The 23,795-nt window shown below is 42.1% G+C and overlaps 1 protein-coding gene across 1 annotated transcript in view; it reads left to right on the top strand.

The window, feature by feature from the left end:
- The first annotated feature begins 2,760 nt into the window (after window positions 1-2,760).
- Window positions 2,761-23,795, top strand: part of LOC126299346 (NACHT and WD repeat domain-containing protein 2) — a 287,406-nt gene continuing 266,371 nt past the window's right edge. The window contains exons 1-2 of the mRNA XM_049991201.1: window positions 2,761-2,838; window positions 10,636-10,767. Of these exons, the coding sequence (XP_049847158.1) occupies window positions 10,665-10,767 (103 nt within the window). The 5' untranslated portion in view covers window positions 2,761-2,838; window positions 10,636-10,664. The remainder of the gene's footprint in view (window positions 2,839-10,635; window positions 10,768-23,795) is intronic.

The following is a 23,795-nucleotide window of genomic DNA, read 5'->3' as shown; positions in this document are numbered from 1 at the left end:
GACTCAGCGATCATAAAGCGGTTACTGCATCGATGATATCAGCCGTAAATAGAAATATTAAAGAAGGTAGGAAGTTTTTTCTGTTTAGCAAAAATGACAAAAAGCAAATTTCAGAGTACTTGACGGCTCAACAGAAAAGTATTGTCTCAAGTACAGAAAGTGTTGAGGATGAGTGGACAAAGTTCAAAATCATCGTACAATATGCATTAGATGAGCATGTGCCAAGCAAGATCGTAAGAGATGGAAAAGAGCCACCGTGGTACAACAACCGAGTTAGAAAACTGCTGCGGAAGCAAAGGGAACTTCACAGCAAACATAAACATAGCCAAAGCCTTGCAGACAAACAAAAATTACCAGAAGCGAAATGTAGCGTGAGGAGGGCTATGCGAGAGGCGTTCAATGAATTCGAAAGTAAAGTTCTATGTACTGACTTGGCAGAAAATCCTAATAAATTTTGTCCATATGTCAAAGCGGTAGGTGGATCAAAACAAAATGTCCAGACACCCTGCGACCAAAATGGTACTGAAACAGAGAATGACAGACTAAAGGCCGAAATACAAAATCTCTTTTTCCAAAGCTGTTTCACAGAGGAAGACTGCACAGTAGTTCCTTCTATAGATTGTCGCACAGATGACAGAATGATAGATATCGAATTAGACGACAGAGGGATAGAAAAACAATTAAAATCGCTCAAAAGAGGAAAGGCGGCTGGACCTGATGGGATACCAGTTCGATTTTACACAGGGTACACGAAGGAACTTACCCCTCTTCTTGCAGCGGTGTACCGTAGGTGTGTAGAAGAGCGTAGCGTTCTAAAGGATTGGAAAAGGGCACAGATCATCCCCGTTTCCAAGAAGGGACGTCTAACAGATGTGCAGAGCTATAGACCTATACCTCTAACGTCGACCAGTTGTAGAATTTTGGAACACGTATTATGTTCGAGTATAATGGCTTTTCTGGAGACTAGAAATCTACTCTGTAGGAATCAGCATGGGTTTCAAAAAAGACGATCGTGTGAAACCCAGATCGCGCTATTCGTCCACGAGACTCAGAGGCCCATAGACACGGGTTCCCAGGTAGATTCCGTGTTTCTCGACTTCGAAAGGCGTTCGATACAGTTCGCCACAGACCAATTGTGTGATTGGATTGAAGAGTTCCTAGATAACAGAACGCAGCATGTCATTCTCAATGGAGAGAAGTCTTCCGAAGTAAGAGTGATTTCAGGTGTGCCGCAGGGGAATGTCGTAGGACCGTTGCTATTCACAGTATACATAAATGACATTGTGTATAACATCGGAATTTCACTGAGGCCTTTTGCGGATGATGCTGTGGTATATTGAGAGGTTGTAACAATGGAAAATTGTTGGGAAATGCAGGAGGATCTGCAACGCATTGACGCATGGTGCAGGGAATGGCAATTGAATCTCAATGTAGACAAGTGTAATGTGCTGCGAATGCACAGAAAGAAAGATCCTTTATCAATTAGCTACAATATAGGAGGTCAGCAACTGGAAGCAGTTAATTCTGTGAATTATCTGGGAGTAGGTATTAGAAGCGATTTAAAATGGAATGATCATATAAAGTTGATCGCCGGTAAAGCTGATGCCAGACTGAGATTCATTGGAAGAATCCTATGGAAATGCAATCCGAAAACAAAGGAAGTAGGTTACAGTACACTTGTTCGCCCACTGCTTGAATATTGCTCACCAGTGTGGGATCCGTACCAGATACGGTTGATAGAAGAGATAGAGAAGATCCAACGGAGAGCTAGCGGGCTTCATTTAGTAATCGAGAAAGCATTACGGAGATGATAGATAAACTCCAGTGGAAGACTCTGCAGGAGAGACGCTCAGTAGCTCGGTACTGGCTTTTGTTGAAGTTTCGAGAACATACCTTCACCGAGGAGTCAAGCAGTATATTGCTCCCTCCTACGTATATCTCGCGGGGAAACCATGAGGATAAAATCAGAGAGATTAGAGCCCACACAGAGGCATACCCACAATCTTTCTTTCTAGGAACAATACGAGACAAGAATAGAAGGGAGAACTGATAGAGGTACTCAAAGTACCCTCCGCTACACACCGTCAGGTGGCTTGCGGAGTATGGATGTAGATGTAGATGTAGAGATAAAGAAATACTAGGCACAAACTGCTAATCCAGCATTCATTCTTAGGCAAAATCCCACAGAGGGCTACAAATATTTTCAGATCACACAGAAACCAGAATAATTGTTTCCACAATCAATAAACTAGGACAGAAGTTAATACATAAACCATATTGTTCACAAGGGCGTTACGTGGAAGCAAGGATTTATAACATAATGCGTGTGACTTGTTCCCCCCAAATATACCTAGGACAAACCGGCAGACATTTTTGAACAAGAGATATGGAACATATCACTGTATAGATCCACAACAGACGTGCAAAATTCGCAGTAGCCTCAGGAACATATTTATTCAGGCCATCTGTTCACAGACAGAAAACAAGATCTTAATATTTGAACAAAGGTTACACGATAGATTTGATAGTGGAATTAGAGTTAGTCTGCCACAATACAAAGTAGAAACCAATATAGTGAATGTAATGTTACAAAGTGATTTAAAGAGTTTTCAAGAGTTTTTCAGGAAAACTGTGTGAAAACAAAGATTCATCAGGTATTTCGTTGATAGAAGATTTGTTTATATTTATATAAGTAATATCTGTGAAAATGTATAGTCTTAAAAATATCTCTGTTCCTGTGTAAACTTTGACGAGACGATATTTTTCTTCAAATTTTTTACGTTTTGTGATGGCTGTATGCCGGAGGTGTGTACTGTAACCCCAGACATCTCATTAATAGTAAGTAAATGCAACTGAAATTGTTGGCTTATATTGTTTTAAATACTGAACTTTTTAGCTTCATAGAAAAATAGCGAAGCAAAACTTAAAATGCAATAAATAGCTCGGTAATCACACTAACTAGATGATTATGCAGGGTGAAACTAAATTCCCTTTACAGATTTTGAAGAGAAGTTCATTGCATAAAAAATGAAAAATAATATCGGCTAAATGTGGGCTCTAAAATGCACATCTTAACACCTATGAACCCTTGTTCATCTTCGCTACTATGAAAGACGTCTCTTCTATTGAGGAAGTGCTCATAGTTCGTAAAGTATGCGTTGTACAGCCCATTTTTAACAGACGTTTCTTGTTTTGGTGTAAGAATCTATCCTCATAGTCTGTAAAAGAAATATATTTACTCCCAGTATATAAAAATATGTAAGAACAAGCATCTAAAATGAGAATGAAACCACGAAACGTCTCGTGTTTTTTATCAAAATGAAAACTGTCTTATAGTGTCTGTTAGCAGAAATTCATTACTTTATAAGATATTACCTTATATTGTTATAGTCACTGGCTTTTCCACAACCATTGCAAAATTGATAAAATGAGTTTACATGCACCACAATTTCGGATCTCTGCTCTTCAAAAAATTTCCGTACATTTAGTCAACCTTTTGACATCTCCAAAACACGGTAGTGTTCTCAGAAACGTGTCATCGTGTTTCCGACAAAAATTCACCTGTATAAGTCATATCATTGCATAAGTTTGTGCTGTCCGTATTTTATATTCACACATTACAGCTAAATTGGCTGTTTTCTCTTATTAAATGTATTTCATAGGCTTAATTTACTAAAAACTGTTTGTTGTTTTATTGTTTTAGAAATGTTAAAACTAATACATACGATATGTTCAATTTTAACCAAACTGAAGAAGAAATATGTATTTGTGAAATAAATAACTGTATAAGGTACCTGGCACGCTATGTTCACTTAAGAAGTAGGACACTAGATCAGTAGTCATATGTATTATGAACTTCCATGAAAATACATTCTAGTTTTCGTGTTCGAACTAATGACTTGGCATAGAGACCAAGTAATCTCATATGTGAAATTCTGAACAGAGCAGTGTGTGCAAAACTAATATATTAATTAGTGTTCATTCCAGTCAACCTGTAATGGAAAAAACTTATGACATACTTGATCTTAGGCCTAATTTTTCGGGTACAGAAGTTTTGAGTTTAAACACTATTTGAAGTGCATTAGGTTACTGTATTAAGAGTATACAGATATATTAGCATCCCACATAACTTTATTGACTGTTGTTATCTGTAATTAACAACATTACTGTTACTGTCTAGGTAAACCATGAGCGAGGAGTGTCTGAGCTGCCATGGGAAAGTTAGTTCCGGGGATCTGTGCAGCTGTGGTGACAGATGGTTACATTGGGGAGAATGTAGTAGTATGGGAATTGGGGAAGTAAATGTGTCTCTTCCATGGTACTGCAAAGTATATTCAGAGAATAGGAACATAGCTGAACAGGAAGGGAAGAATAGAGCCCTTAAGGCTGAATTGGATAGTGCTAAGGGGAATTGAAGAGGTTAAGGGAAGAGAAGGGTGAATACAGGTGTGAAGTGGTAGCAAGGAACAGGGGCCACAGAAAGAGAACAGTAGCTGACAGTTTAATCATTGGCACAAACAATAGACTTGCTTGCTACCTCAGTTAACTAAGGAAGAGGTTCAGGTAGAAGTAAGTGTACTTAATACTCATCAGACTGCCACTTTTAAAAAAAGAAGTAGGTAGCTGGAAAGTTTTGTTACTACATAGTGGCTGTGGAAGAGCCCTTTCAGGGAAAATTAGGTGACAGGTACCAGGTCACAAGTTTTTTCAAGCCCATTGAATGCCTTAGCCATGTGATAGAGGATGTAGGATCATTGTGCAAGGGTTTTACACAGCAGGATCACGCTGTGATAGGAGGTGGAGCAGAAAACAATATTGATAGGGATCAGCGCTACAATATTGAGTGTGACCTGATAAAAATAGTATTTGCAACGAACCATACAAATGTTGGCTTGGTTCTTGATTTCATGCAGTATGATTGGCCCAAGTTGAACAGCTCTGTCAGAAGGGTCAATATGGAGTTACATCAGCTGCTTCGGGCAGTTACTTTGCCAGGCAGAGGTTTGGTTCCTGTTGATGCTAGTGGTAGGTGGGATTTCACAAGGCAGCTCCTGCATCTGAATAGGAAAGGAAAAGTTAAACTGGACAGGATGATAGCAAAGTCTTAAAGGGGAGGGGCACTGAAACTCACGAGAGTACCTATTTTTTAGGCTAAGATCAGTGTCCAATGATTCAACATTGAATGAAATCAATCCTAATGAGAAGCTCAGACAGGAAGATACTAGAGATGTTAAAAGATTCTCACCAAAGTACAGTAAAAAATAATGTTAGTATATCACAAGATTCTCATAAAAGTGCAGTGACAAATATTCTTATGATATTGCTTCAGGATATCAGAGGATTAAAAAACAAAGTAAATGATTTTCTTGTCTGTTTAGAAGATTTAGAAATTGAGGGTAGAATAGATTTACTATGCCTGTCTTTACATCATACAGTCACAGATTTGGAAAAGATAAATGTAGATGGCTATAACTTTTCAGTACGTGTAAGTACAGACACTGTGGATAGAGGAGAAGTTCCCATAGTTGTTCAAAATTGAACATAGTGTGAAAAATTTAGAAACTAAAAATTTTGTGAAGAGCAATGTACAGATGGATATGTCTGTGGTCTTAAACTAAATAGTGGTACTTTTATAATTGTAATTGTGTATAGGTCCCCAATGGTAAATTTTCAGCTATTTCTGAAAAACTTGGATTCTTTGTTATGCTATCTGTCAGGCAGAGGGAAGCAAATTATTGTTTGTGGGGATTTCAATGTAGATTTTCTGAACAAAGCTTGGCCTTGAAATATTACTTGTTTCTTTCAATTTGACATCAGTTATTGATTTTCCTACTTGGGTAGTACAGGAAAGCAGCACACTGATAGATAACGTTTTTATACAGCAAGAAAACTTAATCAAATAAAAACTTTTTCTGTTAACGATGGTCTTTCTGCTCATGATGCTAGTTGCAGTATAGGACATAGCTCCTTTCAGTAATGCAGAACAGTCCTCCAGAATAATACACTCAGTTAACAATGTAAGAGCTGCAAATCCTAGGGAAAGTTTGCAAAAGTTGGACTGGGATGAGGAGTACAGGGAACCTGACAGTAATTTAAAATTTAACCTATTTCATAATACTTTCGTGAGTATGTTTGAAAACAGTCTCCCTAAGAAAACAATGAAACTTAATTATAAGAAACCACCTGAAGAGTCCTGGCTTACTAAAGGGATAAAAATATATTGTAAGCAGAAAAGTGAAATGTATCTTATCGCTAGAATAAGTAATGATCCAGAAAGAGTAAAACATTATAAAAACTGCTGCACTATATTAAAAAAGTTACTAAAAAGTCCTGAAGAATGTGTACCGATATTAGTACCACTGATAATAAAATTAAAACAATTTGGAGTATTGTTAAAAGGGAAGCAGAAAGACTGTATTTCTATTAAACTCAATGAAAAGTTTGTTGACAAAAAGTCAGAAGTAGAACATATTTTAATAATCATTTTTAAGTGTTGTAGAGAAAATAGGATCCAGGTGTTCATTAGAAAGTGCAAGGGCGTAAAATAAAGAGGCAGTATCTATGCTATTGGATGAAGTTGAAATTCGACCCACCTCCCCTTCTGAAATTATGGAATTTTCAGCTGAGTATTAAGTGCTTATTCCCAATAGATAAGCAGGATCCTCAGCCACGCATGTAGTAGCTCACTAGAACAGGGAATAATTCTGGATAGACTGAAATATGCTACTGTTAAACTATTGCATAATAAAGGAATAGGTATGATGCTAACAACTATCGCCCAATCTCACTTCTGACAGCTTTATCCAAAATTCTTCAAAAAATAATGTATTCAACACTAGCTTCACATATCTCAAGTGAAGTACCAACAAAAAGTCAGTTTGGTTTCAGCAAGGCTTTTCAACAGAAAATACTATATATGCTTTCACTGATCAAATATTAAATGCTCTGAATAAGCAAACATTACACATTGCGATTTTTTATGATCTCCCAAAGCGTTTTGAATGTGTGAATCATTAAATTCATCTAGATAAGCTTAATTATAGCTTAAGTATTGCGGCATGAGTGCAACAGTGCACAAATGGCTTAACTCATACTTAACTGGAAGAATGTAGAAAGTTGAAATTTACAGTACAGATAATCTACAAAAATCAGTGGAGTCCTCTAACTATGAAGGTATCAAGAGTGGTGTCCCACAGCGTTCATATTAATGACTTGTCTCTCTATATTCATAAAAGTCGAAAGCTAGTTCTTTTTTTGATGATGCAAGATTCTGATGATATCACACTTCACAAACAATAATTAGATGAGAAAATTGTAAACAATGTCATGGTATAAGAGTTATGGCAAATTTTGGTGATAAACATATCAGTAAATCAGCCTACTATGCCAATTTTCATTCACTGCTTTGGCATCATATTTTGGGACAATTCATCATTAAGGCGAATAAGTATTCATTGCACAAAAGCGTGTGATGAGAATGATAGCGGAGCCCACCCAAGATCACGTTGCAGACATTTACTTAAGGAACTCGGGATATTCACAGAACCCTTTCAATACATATATTCACTTATGAAATTTATTATTAACAACCCATTCCAATTCAAATATAATAGAAACTCTAGAAGAAAGGACGATCTTCACTGTTCTTTGTTAAATCTGACTTTGACAATTTGACAAAGAAAGAGGCGAATTATGCCAAAAGAAAAATCGTTTGTCATATACCAAACAGCATTAAAAGTCTGACTGACAACCAACCAGCTTTTAAAAGCAAACATGTATCTATGGAGTAGTGATTCAAAAAAAAAAAAAATGAAAGAAACGAGATTATGTCGTGTTAGGAAAATTTATGTCAAACGAACACTTTCACAGAGTTGCAGAATGTCGTATGCATGATCTATGGAACAAGCGTAAATTTAATGTAATGTAATTTCTCTATCTCCTCCTACACCCAACAACACAATCCAGTCTTAGAATGCAGCTTTTCACGGACGACATTTGCGTTATTGCCGATACCTGATTTATGAGCATAACCAACTTGGTCCGAGGCATAATTCTCTGCCTAATATTCCGTCTTCCACTGCTGGAAATGTTTAAGCACGGAAAAGGATCTTCACCCGCTGTAGTATATAAAATCCCTTGCACGTGCGCAAAAGAAAAGAAGCATTAACAAAAAAAGGAACATTAACACACGCAAGGAACCCAAGGGCAATTGGCGGCTGGACGACACGTATAAAACAGCAGTAGATCATGCATTAGTATCGGGAAACCATCATATTCGTTTTTCTGATGCTATGGTCTTAGCAAGATATAATAATTACTACGCTAGGATGTACATAGAGGCCGTAGAAATCCAAAAATAAACAATTTCAACAAAAGAAGGAAGAAGGTCTGAAATTGGATAAGTTGTGGGCCTTATTGTTAAATAAAACAAAACAGCGCCAACTCTTCCCCACTGCACTTTCCATAGCATACGCCGGCGTCACTCCGCGAGCATAGGTAGCGGTCTGATGACGTCACGAGCCGACTTATGCGTCGATACACACACACACACTCCAAGACGGGAAAAAGGAAATGTCAATAAGGAATTATTCGGATCGAAATCTGTAGATGTGATGCACATGTACAGAAAAACAAACGATTACAATTTCAGAAAAACTGAATTAGTGATTCACGAAAAAGAGCTTCACACATTGAGCAAGTCAAAAAGGCGTTGGCCCAACTCTGGCCCTAATGCAACCAATTGTTCGGCTTGCATTGGTTGATAGCGTTGTTGGATGTACTCCTGGGGATATCGTGCGAAACTATGTCCAATTGGCTAGTTAGATAGTCAAAATCCCGAGCTGGTTGGATGGACGTGCCCATAATGCTTCAAACACTCTCAACTGGGGAGAGACCCGGCGATCTTTCTGGCCGAGGTAGGGTTTGGCAACCACGGAGACAAGCAGTAGGAGCACTCACCGTGCGCGAGCCGGCATAGTCTTCGTGAAATGTAAGCCTAGGATGGTTTGCCATGAAGGGCAAAACGGGGCGTACAATATCGTTGACGTACCGTTGTGATGCAAGGGTGCTGAGGATGTCAACACGGATGGCACATCAGACCATCACTTGTTGGGTGGTCTGGCGAGCGCCAGTCAGGCTGGTATCCCACCGCTGTCTGGGGCTCTCCAGACATGTCTTCACTGATCATTGGGGTTCAGTCCGTGCGGCGACTCATCACTGAAAAAAAGGCTATTCCAGTCAATGAGGCCGATTGTGCCCAACACAGCTGCAACTGGCTTGTTCCTGTACAGAGCAGTCTACGCACGGGCGCCGTGAGCTCAGCCCCCTTTCTGTGAGCTACCTATCAATGCTCGTGATCACAGAAGCACCAGCTGCACCTCAGATCCCGATGATAATGATGATTCCAAGGCTCTGAGTTCTCTCTGACGGTTGCTCCGTCCTCGAGTTCTGCCGCCTCTCTAGGTCGATCGCTTCCCTGTTGACTCTGTGTTCGACCATGATTCACCCATTCCTGCATTGCTCCTATTGAAATGTCGAGCGATTGAGGGATTGCTCGAACCAGCGTCTTTGAGACCAACTACACGTCCTCTCAAACGCTGACATTTACGGATACTATTCATGCGCCTGTCTGCGAGACATAATTACTGTACAACAGAGTACCGAAATGAAATTCGCAAAGAGTTTATGACTTGGTATCGACATGTCTCCTGCTTACAGTCTACATCTACATCTACATGGATACTCTGCATATCACACTTAGGTGTTTGGCAGAGGGATCATGGAACTATCGTTGCCAGCTGCGCGATGAAATTGCGCTGCAGCCTCTCAGAGTCATCCATCGGCCGCCAAAGTTTGCAATTTTGCGTTTGCGCTTTCTGTCGATAGCCGGCCGCGGTGCCCAAGCGGTTCTAGGAGCTTCAGTCCGGAACCGCGCGACTGCTACGGTCGCAGGTTCGAATCCTGCCTCGGGCATGGATGTGTGTGATGTCCTTAGGTTAGTAAGGTTTAATTACTTCTAAGTTCTAGGCGACTGATGACCTCAGAAGTTAAGTCGCATAGTGCTCAGAGCCATTTTTTCTGTCGATACCTGTACGAATATCAATTTGGGATCAATTTGCAAAACTCCTTCGAGGGTCGTCTTTTATTGTCTTAGTGTTTATAAACAGTTCGGCTTACTGAACTTATTTGAGTCTGTAACAGCTTTCTGAGTCCTTTAAGCCTCTAATGATATCTCCGGTAGTGGAAGACGAGAATCCTGCCTTGGACCACGGCCATATGCCCATAAATCAAATATGAGCAAAAACCCAGTCTGTCACCTTGGGATGCATTTCACCAGTATAACATTATATTTTACAGCAATACCATCTGAACGAAAGAGTTCGATTATTCACACTTAAGTCGCCAAAGGGGACTGACATGGAGATCTAACTTGCACCAGAATATGGACGAGCAAAGTTTTACATTCATCAGAATTGATACTTAGTCAACATTTAAATGATGGATACTCAAAGTACAGAACATTATCTTCTTATCCGTTATAGTTGTTACTGGTCAGCTTTAAGTGCTGTTATTGTGCGCTGTTATTGTTTTATTCATTTGGATGATAATGTACTATGAGATTGGTTTTGGTTACAGGAACATAGAAATATCCTCTATCAAAAACCATGGATGATCGAACAATAGACTTAATTTTCTCCGGGTCCCTCGAGAGTCTACCTCCTGTGAGTTCAAAAATTGTGAGGATATTCACAAGCTCCACGTTCACTGGTAAGCTACCATAATACAAATATTATCATTTAATTTAATTTACTCTTACGTTTTTCTAAAGATAATCACATAATCGTTCTTATTTACAATATTACTGTATATCAACTACGCAAGGAATTTAAGGACGCTTTTTTTAACACAAAAGTTGTAGTTTTTTATTGAGACATTTTATTCCTTATTCCTCCAATAGGAGAAACTCTGTGTTGAAATTTTATCGGTGAGGGAGGGAGAGAGAGAGAGAGAGAGAGAGAGAGAGAGAGAGAGAGAGATCATAACCACTGTTACTATACATAAATAAACTCGGGCCCTCCCTTGAAATAGACGTTAAACGCACATGTCAATGAGATAGATGAAACTAAGTCGAAATCTCAGTTAACGGAATCGATGAGCTGAAAAGTTAGTAACTGAAAGTAATCTAGTAACCAACAACAAAGGATTACAAAAAAGTGTTTCTAAAAATTGTTTACGTCTTTGAAGCATATTCTGAACATTTTTGCAGTCCTGATTTCAACAATGACATTCGTTTCTCTTCATCTGGCCATGTTTCTCTGCTAACTTTATTTCATAAAAGTGCGAGCTTGAACGAAATATATTGAATTTCTGTGACATGACCTGTATATTTTGTTAATATTTCTTCTCCAAAATTGATTTTTCACAGGAAAAAATCTTTTTATAAATATAGAACACTATACGACAAAACACTATTAATTAAACAAATGTAATAGCACACACTGTGTAACGGCTGGCTGAAAATGAGTTACAAGTTCGTGGTGCCCTCCATCAGTAATGCTGGAATATGGTGTTGGCCCTCTCTTAGCCTTGATGACAGATTCCACTCTCGCAGTCATGCATCCAATCAGGTGCTGGAAGTTTTCTTGGGGAATGGCAGCCCGTTATTCACGGACTGCTGCACTGAGGAGAGGTATCGGTGTCGGTCGGTGAGGCCTGGCACGAAGTCGGCGTTCCAAAACATCTCAAAGGTGTTCTATAGGATTTAGGTCCGGACTCTGTACAGGCCCGTCCATTACAGGGATGTTATTGCCGTGTAACCACTCCGCCACAGGCCGTGCATTATGAACAGGTGCTCGATCGTGGGGGGAAAGATGCAATCGCCATCCCCGAATTGCTCTTCGACAGTGGGAAGCAAGAAGGTGCTTAAAACATCAATGTAGGCCTGTGCTGTGATACTGCCACGCAAAACAACAAGGGGTGCAAGGCCCCTCCATGAAAAACACGACCACACCATAACACCACCGACTCCGTATTTTACTGTTGGCACTATACGCGCTGGCAATGGCGTTCACCGGCCATTCGCCATACCCAAACCGTGCCATCGGATCGTTCCATTGTGTACCGTGATTCGTCACACCACACAAGGTTTCTCCACTGTTCAGTCGTCCAATGTTTACGCTCTTTACACCAAGCGTGGTGTCGTTTGGCATTTATATGCGTGATGTGTGGCTTATGAGCAGCCGCTCGACCATGAAATCCAAGTTTTCTCACCTCCAGCCTAACTTTCATATTACTTGCAGTGGGTCCTGATACAGTTTGGAATTTCTGTGTGATGGTCTGGATAGATGTCTGTCTATTACACATTATGATCCTCTTAAATAGTCGGCGGACTATTTCAGCCAACAGACGATGTCGGCCTGTACGCTTTTGAGCTGTACGTGTCCCTTCATGTTTCCACTTCACTATCACATCGGAAGCAGTGGACCTAGGGATTATTAGGAGTGTGGAAAGCTCGCGTACAGACGTATGACACAAGTGACACCCAATCACCTGACCACGCTCGGAGTCTGTGAGTTCCGCGGAGGGCCCCATTCTGCTCTATCAAGATGTCTAATGGCTACTGAGGTCACTGATATGGAGTGCGTGGCAGTAGGTGGCATCACAATGCACCTAATATGAAAAACGTATGTTTTGCCGGTGTCCGGATACTTTTGATCACGTAGTGTACGTGCATGAGTAGCTATCATTGTTCAAAACTCAAGGAATGATTGTAAGTTTCTTGGAATATACTGAATGATCAGCACTACGAGTGTTTCTCATCGAAGTCAAAGAGTAGTTTGCCATCATGACTGCGTCGAAGCGTCCCTGATATCTGGTCTTCATCTCTTTCATCTACTGATGGAATCACTTGCCCTGCTCGTCGCTCACTGCTTCCAGATTCGCTAGAAATCGATCTATATGTAGAATAAGAATTGAATTTTAACACCCAAATTGGGTTCAAGGTATCTGAACGTGGTCAGCGTAGTGATAACACGTTCTACGTAGTTCATCGCGTTAGTGCTGCCTAGAAAGTTCTTCACCACCAGAGAAAATGCCATTTACGCTTCTACTTTCAGTTTCTTCACAGAGCTTTTGAACATCCTGTATTTTTACAGTACAACCATTTCTTCCCCTTTGGAAAAAAACGAGGAACTCTTTGTGTTCGTTGCGCTAGAAAGTGATTCGAATACTGTGAGATAGGAAGTTTTGTCTTTCAGTCTTATTGCCAACAGTTCGACAAAAGATTTTACAAGCTGGGATCGCAAACTAGATCGCTGGGCTCCCGTTGAGAAAAAGGAATTGTCGCATCATTATTAACATCTAAATATTATTCTTCTCTTTCTTCAAAAATGTCAGAAAGTGCTCCGGAAACTGGTACTGGAATTTCCTCATGATGAGCTGGAGGATGACGTGCTGATGCAAGATCAGGATACGTAGGCCGGTCCGGTTCTTTCTGTTAATCCCAGGCACTTCAGCAGCGCGAAAGTTGCAGTCTGTAGCGTGGTTCGTCGGTTCTCTCCAGACATTGGGAATTCCAAATTTCAAGGAATTCTTCTTGCCATTCGTCTGCCGACGCCGATACTCGGTGAATGTGTTGCATACCATGTGTTGTGCCCAAGCTTTATCTTGGCCACCGATCTGCATAAAAAAATAAGCCAGGTAACTACGCTTTATGGAACTTGTGATTGAGTTCTTCTTAGCAACCAAGGTGTGTTCCCTGTAGACGTAGCGCAATATATCGGGACTATTTTTGCTCCGTCATTTCATTGGCTTCCAAAGTTTTAACATAAAAAATGTACTTGTGAAATAATAAATTTGTATTTGCCCAGGTTTTCGCTATATGTGTCATAACATACGAAAATTCAGTAACTCAAAAAGTTGATATATTTGACCTAAAACAATGTCATTTTTCAAATTAGTACATCACAATCACAAAAAATCAGTAAAAAAACTTAGACGATTTTTTAACTGTTACCCAGTGAAATATAGAGGAAGGAAGAGAATAAGTTTAAGCCAGTGCTGGACACGGAGTGGTTTTCAAGAGCTGGAGGTTTCGCACCATTTCAGAGTTTTTGGTTTCCACCGTTGAGCTTCATACACGTGAATCGAGCTGAGTGTCCGCTGTTCTCGTCAGTAGATTTTTATACATTTCACATATTTTAAAGATTACAGATCCGGATATTTAAATCTAATACCCTACCATAGGAACTCATAGGAACAGAACTCCCGAATTTATAATACTTATTACTGTATAAAGCTGGATTGGGAATGCATGGAGGCACTGTTATCAAAGAGGATGAAATAGTTGCAAGAATGTGGAATCGTGTAATGATCATGACTGATTTAAAACAAACAAGAATGGAGTTCGTTTTGGAGTGGAGATTGGGGAAAAATGGTTCGATGACAGATAAGAAAACAATTTAAAAACAACGAATTCTGTATTTTTGTCTCTAATTACATCCATGAATAACTAAGTTTAAAAAAATTCTTTTTTAAAATAGAAGAACCTCATAAATAGTATTTGTCGTTTCTGTTCAGAAAAAGATGGTTTCATCTGATTCAGAAGGGGACGAGTTACGTCTGTTACTAAGAATTTGTCCAATTTTAGAATTGTTTTCAATCGGGACAGACGAGGTTGGAGTATTTTAATACCAGGCAATATCCTTTGGCCCACTGGTATAGCTTTATTGTAGACAGCACCCTACCCAAGTAGTAGTTTAGACACAAGAGACTTTTCAACATTGTGACACAGAAAATTTGTGGCGTCGACATTAGCCATTTACGGTCTCTGAATCATTCATTCCTGTACCATGAAATCTAGCCCAGAAATTTAATAGCGTTGCTACTTTTTCGTCCTTATTAATTAAGAAGTGTTGCATTTTGTATGCAGCTAGAATCTGTGTTTCTTCGGTCTCCGAAATGCTAACTTCAAGAAGTGAGAATCACATAAAGCGGCCAATTTTGAAGCAGATCGTGATACAGTTGAAATTAGAAGCTTCTGAACATGTTCATTAATATACGCTAAATATTATTTTGTTGTTTCACTAGACAAACTGTAATTTAAGCTTGGAAATTTTAAATAAACTGATCTAATAGATTGCGTGCAGGTCACATAAGCGACGTGTTAAAAATAATGAGAACTCTATTTATGTTCATCAATGTTATCTTCTTCAAAATAATACCCATTAGATATTATATACTAATGCCAGAGCTTTTACCAATCCCCAAAGCAATTTAGGAGTTCTGTGTCTGGTACAGATTTTAGCTTTCGCAGCGAAGCCATGTCTCACAAATATGGTGCCTGGGGCTTCATTACTACACTCCTGGAAATGGAAAAAAGAACACATCGACACCGGTGTGTCAGACCCACCATACTTGCTCCGGACACTGCGAGAGGGCTGTACAAGCAATGATCACACGCACGGCACAGCGGACACACCAGGAACCGCGGTGTTGGCCGTCGAATGGCGCTAGCTGCGCAGCATTTGTGCACCGCCGCCGTCGGTGTCAGCCAGTTTGCCGTGGCATACGGAGCTCCATCGCAGTCTTTAACAGTGGTAGCATGCCGCGACAGCGTGGACGTGAACCGTATGTGCAGTTGACGGACTTTGAGCGAGGGCGTATAGTGGGCATGCGGGAGGCCGGGTGGACGTACCGCCGAATTGCTCAACACGTGGGGCGTGAGGTCTCCACAGTACATCGATGTTGTCGCCAGTGGTCGGCGGAAGGTGCACGTGCCCGTCGACCTGGGACCGGACCGCAGCGACGCACGAATGCACGCCAAGACCGTAGGATCCTACGCAGTGCCGTAGGGGACCGCACCGCCACTTCCCAGCAAATGAGGGACACTGTTGCTCCTGGGGTATCGGCGAGGAACATTCGCAACCGTCTCCATGAAGTTGGGCTACGGTCCCGCACACCGTTAGGCCGTCTTCCGCTCACGCCCCAACATCGTGCAGCCCGCCTCCAGTGGTGTCGCGACAGGCGTGAATGGTGGGACGAATGGAGACGTGTCGTCTTCAGCGATGAGAGTCGCTTCTGCCTTTGTGCCAATGATGGTCGTATGCGTGTTTGGCGCCGTGCAGGTGAGCGCCACAATCAGGACTGCATACGACCGAGGCACACAGGGCCAACACCCGGCATCATGGTGTGGGGAGCGATCTCCTACAATGGCCATACACCTCTGGTGATCGTCGAGGGGACACTGAATAGTGCATGGTACATCCAAACCGTCATCGAACCCATCGTTCTACCATTCCTAGAAGGGCAAGGGAACTTGCTGTTCCAACAGGACAATGCACGTCCGCATGTATCCCGTGCCACCCAACGTGCTCTAGAAGGTGTAAGTCAACTACCCTGGCCAGCAAGATCTCCGGAACTGTCCCCCATTGAGCATGTTTGGGACTGGATGAAGCGTCGTCTCAAGCGGTCTGCACGTCCAGCACGAATGCTGGTCCAACTGAGGCGCCAGGTGGAAATGGCATGGCAAGCCGTTCCACAGGACTACATCCAGCATCTCTACGATCGTCTCCATGGGAGAATAGCAGCCTGCATTGCTGCGAAAGGTGGATATACACTGTACTAGTGCCGACATTGTGCATGCTCTGTTGCCTGTGTCTATGTGCCTGTGGTTCTGTCAGTGTGATCATGTGATGTATCTGACCCCAGGAATGTGCCAATAAAGTTTCCCCTTCCTGGGACAATGAATTCACGGTGTTCTTATTTCAATTTCCAGGAGTGTATTTCATTTCCTTGGAGTAAGTAACGATGTCGAGGCAGTTCAATAATATCAAAATTGTACTATTATTTTTCGCGCCATGTAGGTGAGGTTCTAGTTAAATTGAAAAGAACCTAGAAAGGACACAACAGAGAGCACATTAACTTTGGGAAATTGAAAGACAAAAGCAATTGTGAAAAATTAGAGAATGCACATTGTGGAATCATGATTGCAGGACAGGAAACGGAATTCACAGAAGGAAGATAGGATCGTTTTAAAAATGGGATCAAAAAGGCAGCTAAGGAAATGCTTGGAGTCAAGGAGAGGAAAAAAAGTAAAGAAAGAGTGGGTACCACGAAATATGATAACCAAGATGGATGACCGCAGGAAATGGAAAACTGTAAACACAGAAGAAGGCAAGCGCAACTACAGAAGATTAAATAATGAATTAAGAAGGGAGACAGAAAAAGCAAAGGAGAAATGGCTGACAGAAAAGTGTGACAAGATAGAGAAATTAGAGAAAGAAGGAAAATTTGATTTGATGTACAAAGAAGCAATGGATTTGACAATCAGGGAAAAGAGAAACAACAATGGACTAAAGGAAGTAGAGGCAGCAGACGGTAAAATGGTGAGCGAACCCCAAGAAATAATGAGAAGAATATATACACTCCTGGAAATTGAAATAAGAACACCGTGAATTCATTGTCCCAGGAAGGGTAAACTTTATTGACACATTCCTGGGGTGAGATACATCACATGATCACACTGACAGAGCCACAGGCACATAGACACAGGCAACAGAGCATGCACAATGTCGGCACGAGTACAGTGTAGATCCACCTTTCGCAGCAATGCAGGCTGCTATTCTCCCATGGAGACGATCGTAGAGATGCTGGATGTAGTCCTGTGGAACGGCTTGCCATGCCATTTCCACCTGGCGCCTCAGTTGGACCAGTGTTCGTGCTGGACGTGCAGACCGCGTGAGACGACGCTTCATCCAGTCACAAACATGCTCAATGGGGGACAGATCCGGAGATCTTGCTGGCCAGGGTAGTTGACTTACACCTTCTAGAGCACGTTGGGTGGCACGGGATACATGCGGACGTGCATTGTCCTGTTGGAACAGCAAGTTCCCTTGCCGGTCTAGGAATGGTAGAACGATGGGTTCGATGACGGTTTGGATGTACCATGCACTATTCAGTGTCCCCTCGACGATCACCAGAGGTGTATGGCCAGTGTAGGAGATCGCTCCCCACACCATGATGCCGGGTGTTGGCCCTGTGTGCCTCGGTCGTATGCAGTCCTGATTGTGGCGCTCACCTGCACGGCGCCAAACACGCATACGACCATCATTGGCACCAAGGCAGAAGCGACTCTCATCGCTGAAGACGACACGTCTCCATTCGTCCCTCCATTCACGCCTGTCGCGACACCACTGGAGGCGGGCTACACGATGTTGGGGCGTGAGCGGAAGACGGCCTAACGGTGTGCGGGACCGTAGCCCAGCTTCATGGAGACGGTTGCGAATGGTCCTCGCCGATACCCCAGGAGCAACAGTGTCCCTAATTTGCTGGAAAGTGGCGGTGAGGTCCCCTACGGCACTGTGTAGGATCCTACGGTCTTGGCGTGCGTCCGTGCGTTGCTGCGGTCCGGTCCCAGGTCGACGGGCACGTGCACCTTCCGCCGACCACTGGCGACAACATCGATGTACTGTGGAGACCTCACGCCCCATGCGTTGAGCAATTCGGCGGTACGTCCATCCGGCCTCCCGCATGCCCACTATACGCCCTCGCTCAAAGTCCGTCAGCTGCACCTACGGTTCACGTCCACGCTGTCGCGGTATGCTACCAGTGTTAAAGACTGCGATGGAGCTCCGTATGCCACGGCAAACTGGCTGACACTGACGGCGGCGGTGGACAAATGCTGCGCAGCTAGCGCCATTCGACGGCCAACACCGCGGTTCCTGGTGTGTCCGCTGTGCCGTGCGTGTGATCATTGCTTGTACAGCCCTCTCGCAGTGTCCGGAGCAAGTATGGCGGGTCTGACACATCGGTGTCAATGTGTTCTTTTTTCCATTTCCAGGAGTGTAGAATGGCTATACGCTACAAACAGCCGACCAGGTGAGCAAGAGCTTGGGATAGAGGAAGCAGATAAAGTTTCAAATGAGGACAAAGGAAATGCAAGACTAGCTAGTGAGATTGATGCATTTATGAATGAGATGAAAAATGGAAAGGCAATGCGAATTGATGAGACTCCCGCAGAACCGTTGAAGTCATTGGAGAAAAACGGGAAAAGGGAGGTGATTGAATTGTGTAATCAAATGTACAAGACAGAAAAATGGCCAAAGGACTTTATAGAAAGTATCTTAATACCTATACATAAGAAAAAGAACAGCAAAAAGTGTGAGGAACATAGAACAGTGAGCCTGATATCGTGTACAGCCTAAGTCTAGTTGAGGAAGCTCAACAGAAGGCTATATGGAAAGCTTAATTTCGTAATAGGAGACGAACAATTTGGTTTCAGGGGAGGAGTGGGAACTAGAGATGCCTTTGGGCTACTGAGAGTGAGTAATAGGGGAGAGGTACATGGAGAAGAAAAGGAAGGTGTATGTTGTGTTCATTGACCTTGAGAAGGCTTTTGACTGTGACAGATGGGACAAACTGATGGAAATCCTAAGGAAACATGGAGTTGACTGGAGAGATAAACGGCTAATTAGAAATTTATATTTGAACTAGGGAGCAATAGTAAGAATAGGAGGTGTGATGAGTGAAGAAATTGAACTGGAAAGAAGTGTAAGACAGGGATGTTGTTTATCACCAACACTGTTCAATTTCTATCTGGAAGAAATTATCAATGAAAGTTTTGATGGGAGGAGAGGAGTTTGTATAGGGGGTCGGAGAGTGGAGTGTATAAGATTTGCAGACGACATGGTTGTGATGGCAGAAAGTGCAGGAGAGATGGAACAAATGTTAGATGATCTAAAAGACAAAATTAGAAGAATATGGAATGAAGATTAACAAGAGGAAAACGAAAAGCATGGTAATTGGAAGAAAGGGGAGAAAATGCCATATGAAAATAGGGGCAGAGGAAATACAGCAAGTGAATAACTTCAATTACTTGGGAAGTGTAATAATGGATTATATGTATAGCTTAGCAGAAATTAGGAAAAGAATTGCAATTGTAAAAGAAGGAGTCAAGAGGAAACAGAAATTACTTTGCGGACCACTAAACAAAGATCTGAGGAAAGGACTTGCCAAATGTTACATCTGGAGCGTTGCACTCGATGGTGCGGAGACCTGGACATTGAGGAAGGAAGATGAAAGAAGATTTGAGGCACTAGTGATGTGTGTGTGTGTGTGTGCATATGGAGAAGAATGGAAAAAATGAAATGGGAAGACCGAGTAAGGAATGAATAAGTATTAAAAAGAGTTGGAGAAGAAAGACACATGTTGAAAGTCATCAGAAAGAGAAAACGGAACTGGATTGGATGTTGTTTGAGGAAGGACTGTTTATTGAAGGAAGGAATAGAAGGAATGGTGGAGGGAAAAAGGGGAAGAGGAAAAAGAAGATATAAAATGGTGGACAATATCAAAGGAGACAAATATTCAGAAATGAAAAGACTGGCTATGGACAGACAAAAGTGGAAGAGGCTTAGCCCATGACAAGACCTGTCATAAGGCAGAATACCGTACTACTACTAGGAGTATGTGAGCTACATATGAATAATGCGAGATGGACATGCCTGTGACGGTGGTAATTTACACTACCGAAAATACGTGTTCACCTTCTCTATATTCTTTCTTTCGTCTCATGTACCGCATTGTGCACCTAGTGAATTTTCTGAAGAACACTTCATTCAAGATGTGTAGCAGTAGTGAGTTCGTTACATAATGTATCGCTGCGGAGACGACTGGAAGACTGCATCTTTGCTTAGGTCACTGTTTTAGGTTCCAACAAATGCTGCACCAGCAAAATGTCCAACGAAAATATCTATCAGTTGCACATTGAGTGGAGATTGAAATGGTGGTTCGCCTTATGCATACGTTTGTAATAATACAGTTTCTTTTTCTAATTTAAGGCATACCAGATCTCCATGGATACGTCTGAACATCTGAAACAGCAAGTGCCAGTGTCGTGGATAGCAAGAATTAGGTGCATCTACAAACGTCTGAAATACATCATTGTTTGCAAAAATGATTTTTCGCGCGGTAGAAATAATGAAGCACGTCAAGCCGTCGAAGGTTTTCTTTTCTTCGATACGTTCCTTGTCGTAATTTATGGCTTCCTGATTGTTTTGCCCCTCATTATTATAGTAATCTTTACACTGAGGTGACAACAGTCACAGTGGAGCAATATGCGCCTATGTAGATGGCAGCAGTATCGCGTACACGAGGTATAAAAGGGCAATGCATTATCAGAGCTGCGATTTGTACTCAGGTGTCCATGTGAAAAGATTTACGACTTGATTACGGCCGCACGACGAGAATTAACAGACTTCGAACGCGGAATGGTAGTTGGACGTTCCATTTCGGAAGTCGTTAGGGAATTTAATATTCAGAGATCCACAGTGTCAAGAGTATGCCGAGAATACCACATTTCACGCATTCTCTCTCACCACGGACAACACAGTGGCCGACGGCATTCACTTAACTACTGAGAACAGCGGCGTTTGCGTAGAGCTGTCAGTGCTAACAGACAAAAAACGCTGCGTGAAATAACTGCAGAAATCAATGTGAGACGCACGGCGAACATATCCGTTAGGACAGTGCGGCGAAATCTGGCGTTAATGGGCTATGGTAGCAGACGACCGACGCGAGTGCCTTTGCTAACAGCACGACATAGTGTGCAGCGCCTCTCTTGGGCTCGTGGCCATATCGGTTGGACCCTACACAATGGGGAAAACCCTGGCCTGGTCAGATGAGACCCGATTTCTGTTGTTAAAAGCTGATGTCAGGGTTGTAGTGTGGCGCAGAGCCCACGAAGACATGGAACCAAGCTGTTAACAAGACATTGTACAAGCTGGTGGTGGCTCCATAATGGTATGGGGGCGTATTTACATGGAATGGACTGGGTCCTCTGGCCCAAATGAACCGATCATTAACTAGAAATGGTTATGTTCGGCTACTTGCAGACCATTTGCAGCCACTCATGGACTTCATGTTCCCAAACATCGATGGAATTTTTATGGATGACAATGCACCACGTCACCAGCTCACAGTCGTTCGCTATTGGTTTGAAGAAAAGTCTTGACAATTCGAGCGAATGATTTGGCCATCCAGATCGCCCAACATGAATCCCACCGAACATTTCTGTGACATAATCGAGAAGTCAGTTCGTGCACAAAATGCTACACCGGCGACATTTTCGCAACTATGGACGGCTATAGTGGCAGCATGGCTCAGTATTTCTGCAGGGAATTTCCAGCGCCTTGTTGAGTCCATGCCATGTCGATGCTGCACTATGCCAGGCAATAGGAGGTCCGGCACGGTATTAGGAGGTAGCCCATAACTTTGTCACCTCAGGGTATAACATTATCTTAAATGGTCTTAGAAATTAGATGTTCCTCTGCTTGCAACGTTGGAACTTTCACATGTAGTCTGATGTCAGTTCTCCGTTCTTTCAAAAACAGATTTTACATTCTCATAAATCCAAAAATAATTTACTTTCTGACTAGAATTTCATCACATTATTACATAAATCATATTTTCCTTAAAGATGCAATTATCATTTGGCCTAAATATGGATACTGAAAAGAAAAGTATAAGTAAAAAGCAACTTGGACCATTTTAAGATCTGGAAACGTAATTTAGTAAAGCCTTACGGTCATTTGAAGGCAGAGCAAATATTTGGGCTTAAAGTCCCACCGACGACGACTTAATTAAGACTTACAAGCGGAGGCCACGGCGTTGGGATCAGGGATTTACTTGTTGAGTCCATGCCATGTCGATGCTGCACTATGCCAGGCAATAGGAGGTCTGGCACGGTATTAGGAGGTAGCCCATAACTTTGTCACCTCAGGGTATAACATTATCTTAAATGGTCTTAGAAATTACTTTGTAATACTTTTAGTAGGCCATTACAGCAACATGCTGTGCAAGTAGCAAGGGAAGTTTTACGCGCCTGATATATCTGTGCGAAGGTGCAGGCTTGGAAAGCCCAACTCAAACTTTGGTAGATAATGATGCGAATGATGTTATTCAGTAATGTAGTAAGCCACGATGTGCCAGACCACAAGAGCAGTGTACAACTACTCGTCGGATGTGCTCTCCCCATCACACGTTGCAGGATGGTTATTGTCATTCAGACATGGAAAACATAAATTGGAACGGCATCTACTACAGCGAATGAATGCAGTTCTCCATATTTATAGGGAATATTCAGAGTTTCTAAGGGAAAACACATGTCTTTGACATTTTGAAAAATTTCTCTTCCTTCCGATAGTATAGATTAAAAAATTAGTTTGAGCCAGAGTCGAACCGTCACCTCATATACGTTAAGTTCATGAAGCTCGAATGCAGATCACCTTTTTTTATTGTTGTTCCCATTTTGTTTTTTGTTCGATGCTTTTGTTCGGTGCGGATATCCCACGACACCCGTTCGAGTTCGGTGTTGAGCCGTTAACTCAGATTTTTTTATTACGGAGGGCAGCTAACCCTCTGACCGAACACGCTGAGCTACCGTGCTGGCTTGGCCACCATGAACTCTAACGGCCAGAACTGCCAGAGTAGTGCACCATACTACTTGCACATTATGTTGTTTTAATGGCCTACTAAAACTGTACAAAGTTTGAAGTAAATCCGTGATCCCAACGCCGTGGCCTCCCGTTGTTAGATTGGAAAGATTGCAGAGGGAGCAGGGATGGAAAACGGCCGTGCTCTTTCGATGAAATCATCCTGCTATTCGCTTTAAGAGGAAACCACGGCAAACATAAATATTGTTGGGCAGAAAGGATCTGAACCGCTGCCTTGTCAAATGCGCCTTCTCGCTCTATATGGGCATTTGAATCTCACCCCTTAAGATTTCTTGTCGATATGTGACA

The sequence above is a fragment of the Schistocerca gregaria genome, chromosome X, assembly GCF_023897955.1.
Source record: "Schistocerca gregaria isolate iqSchGreg1 chromosome X, iqSchGreg1.2, whole genome shotgun sequence".
Taxonomy (NCBI): Eukaryota; Metazoa; Arthropoda; class Insecta; order Orthoptera; family Acrididae; genus Schistocerca; species Schistocerca gregaria.
The sequence above is the reverse complement of the archived record's forward strand: the minus strand, read 5'-3'. Positions and strand labels throughout refer to the sequence as shown.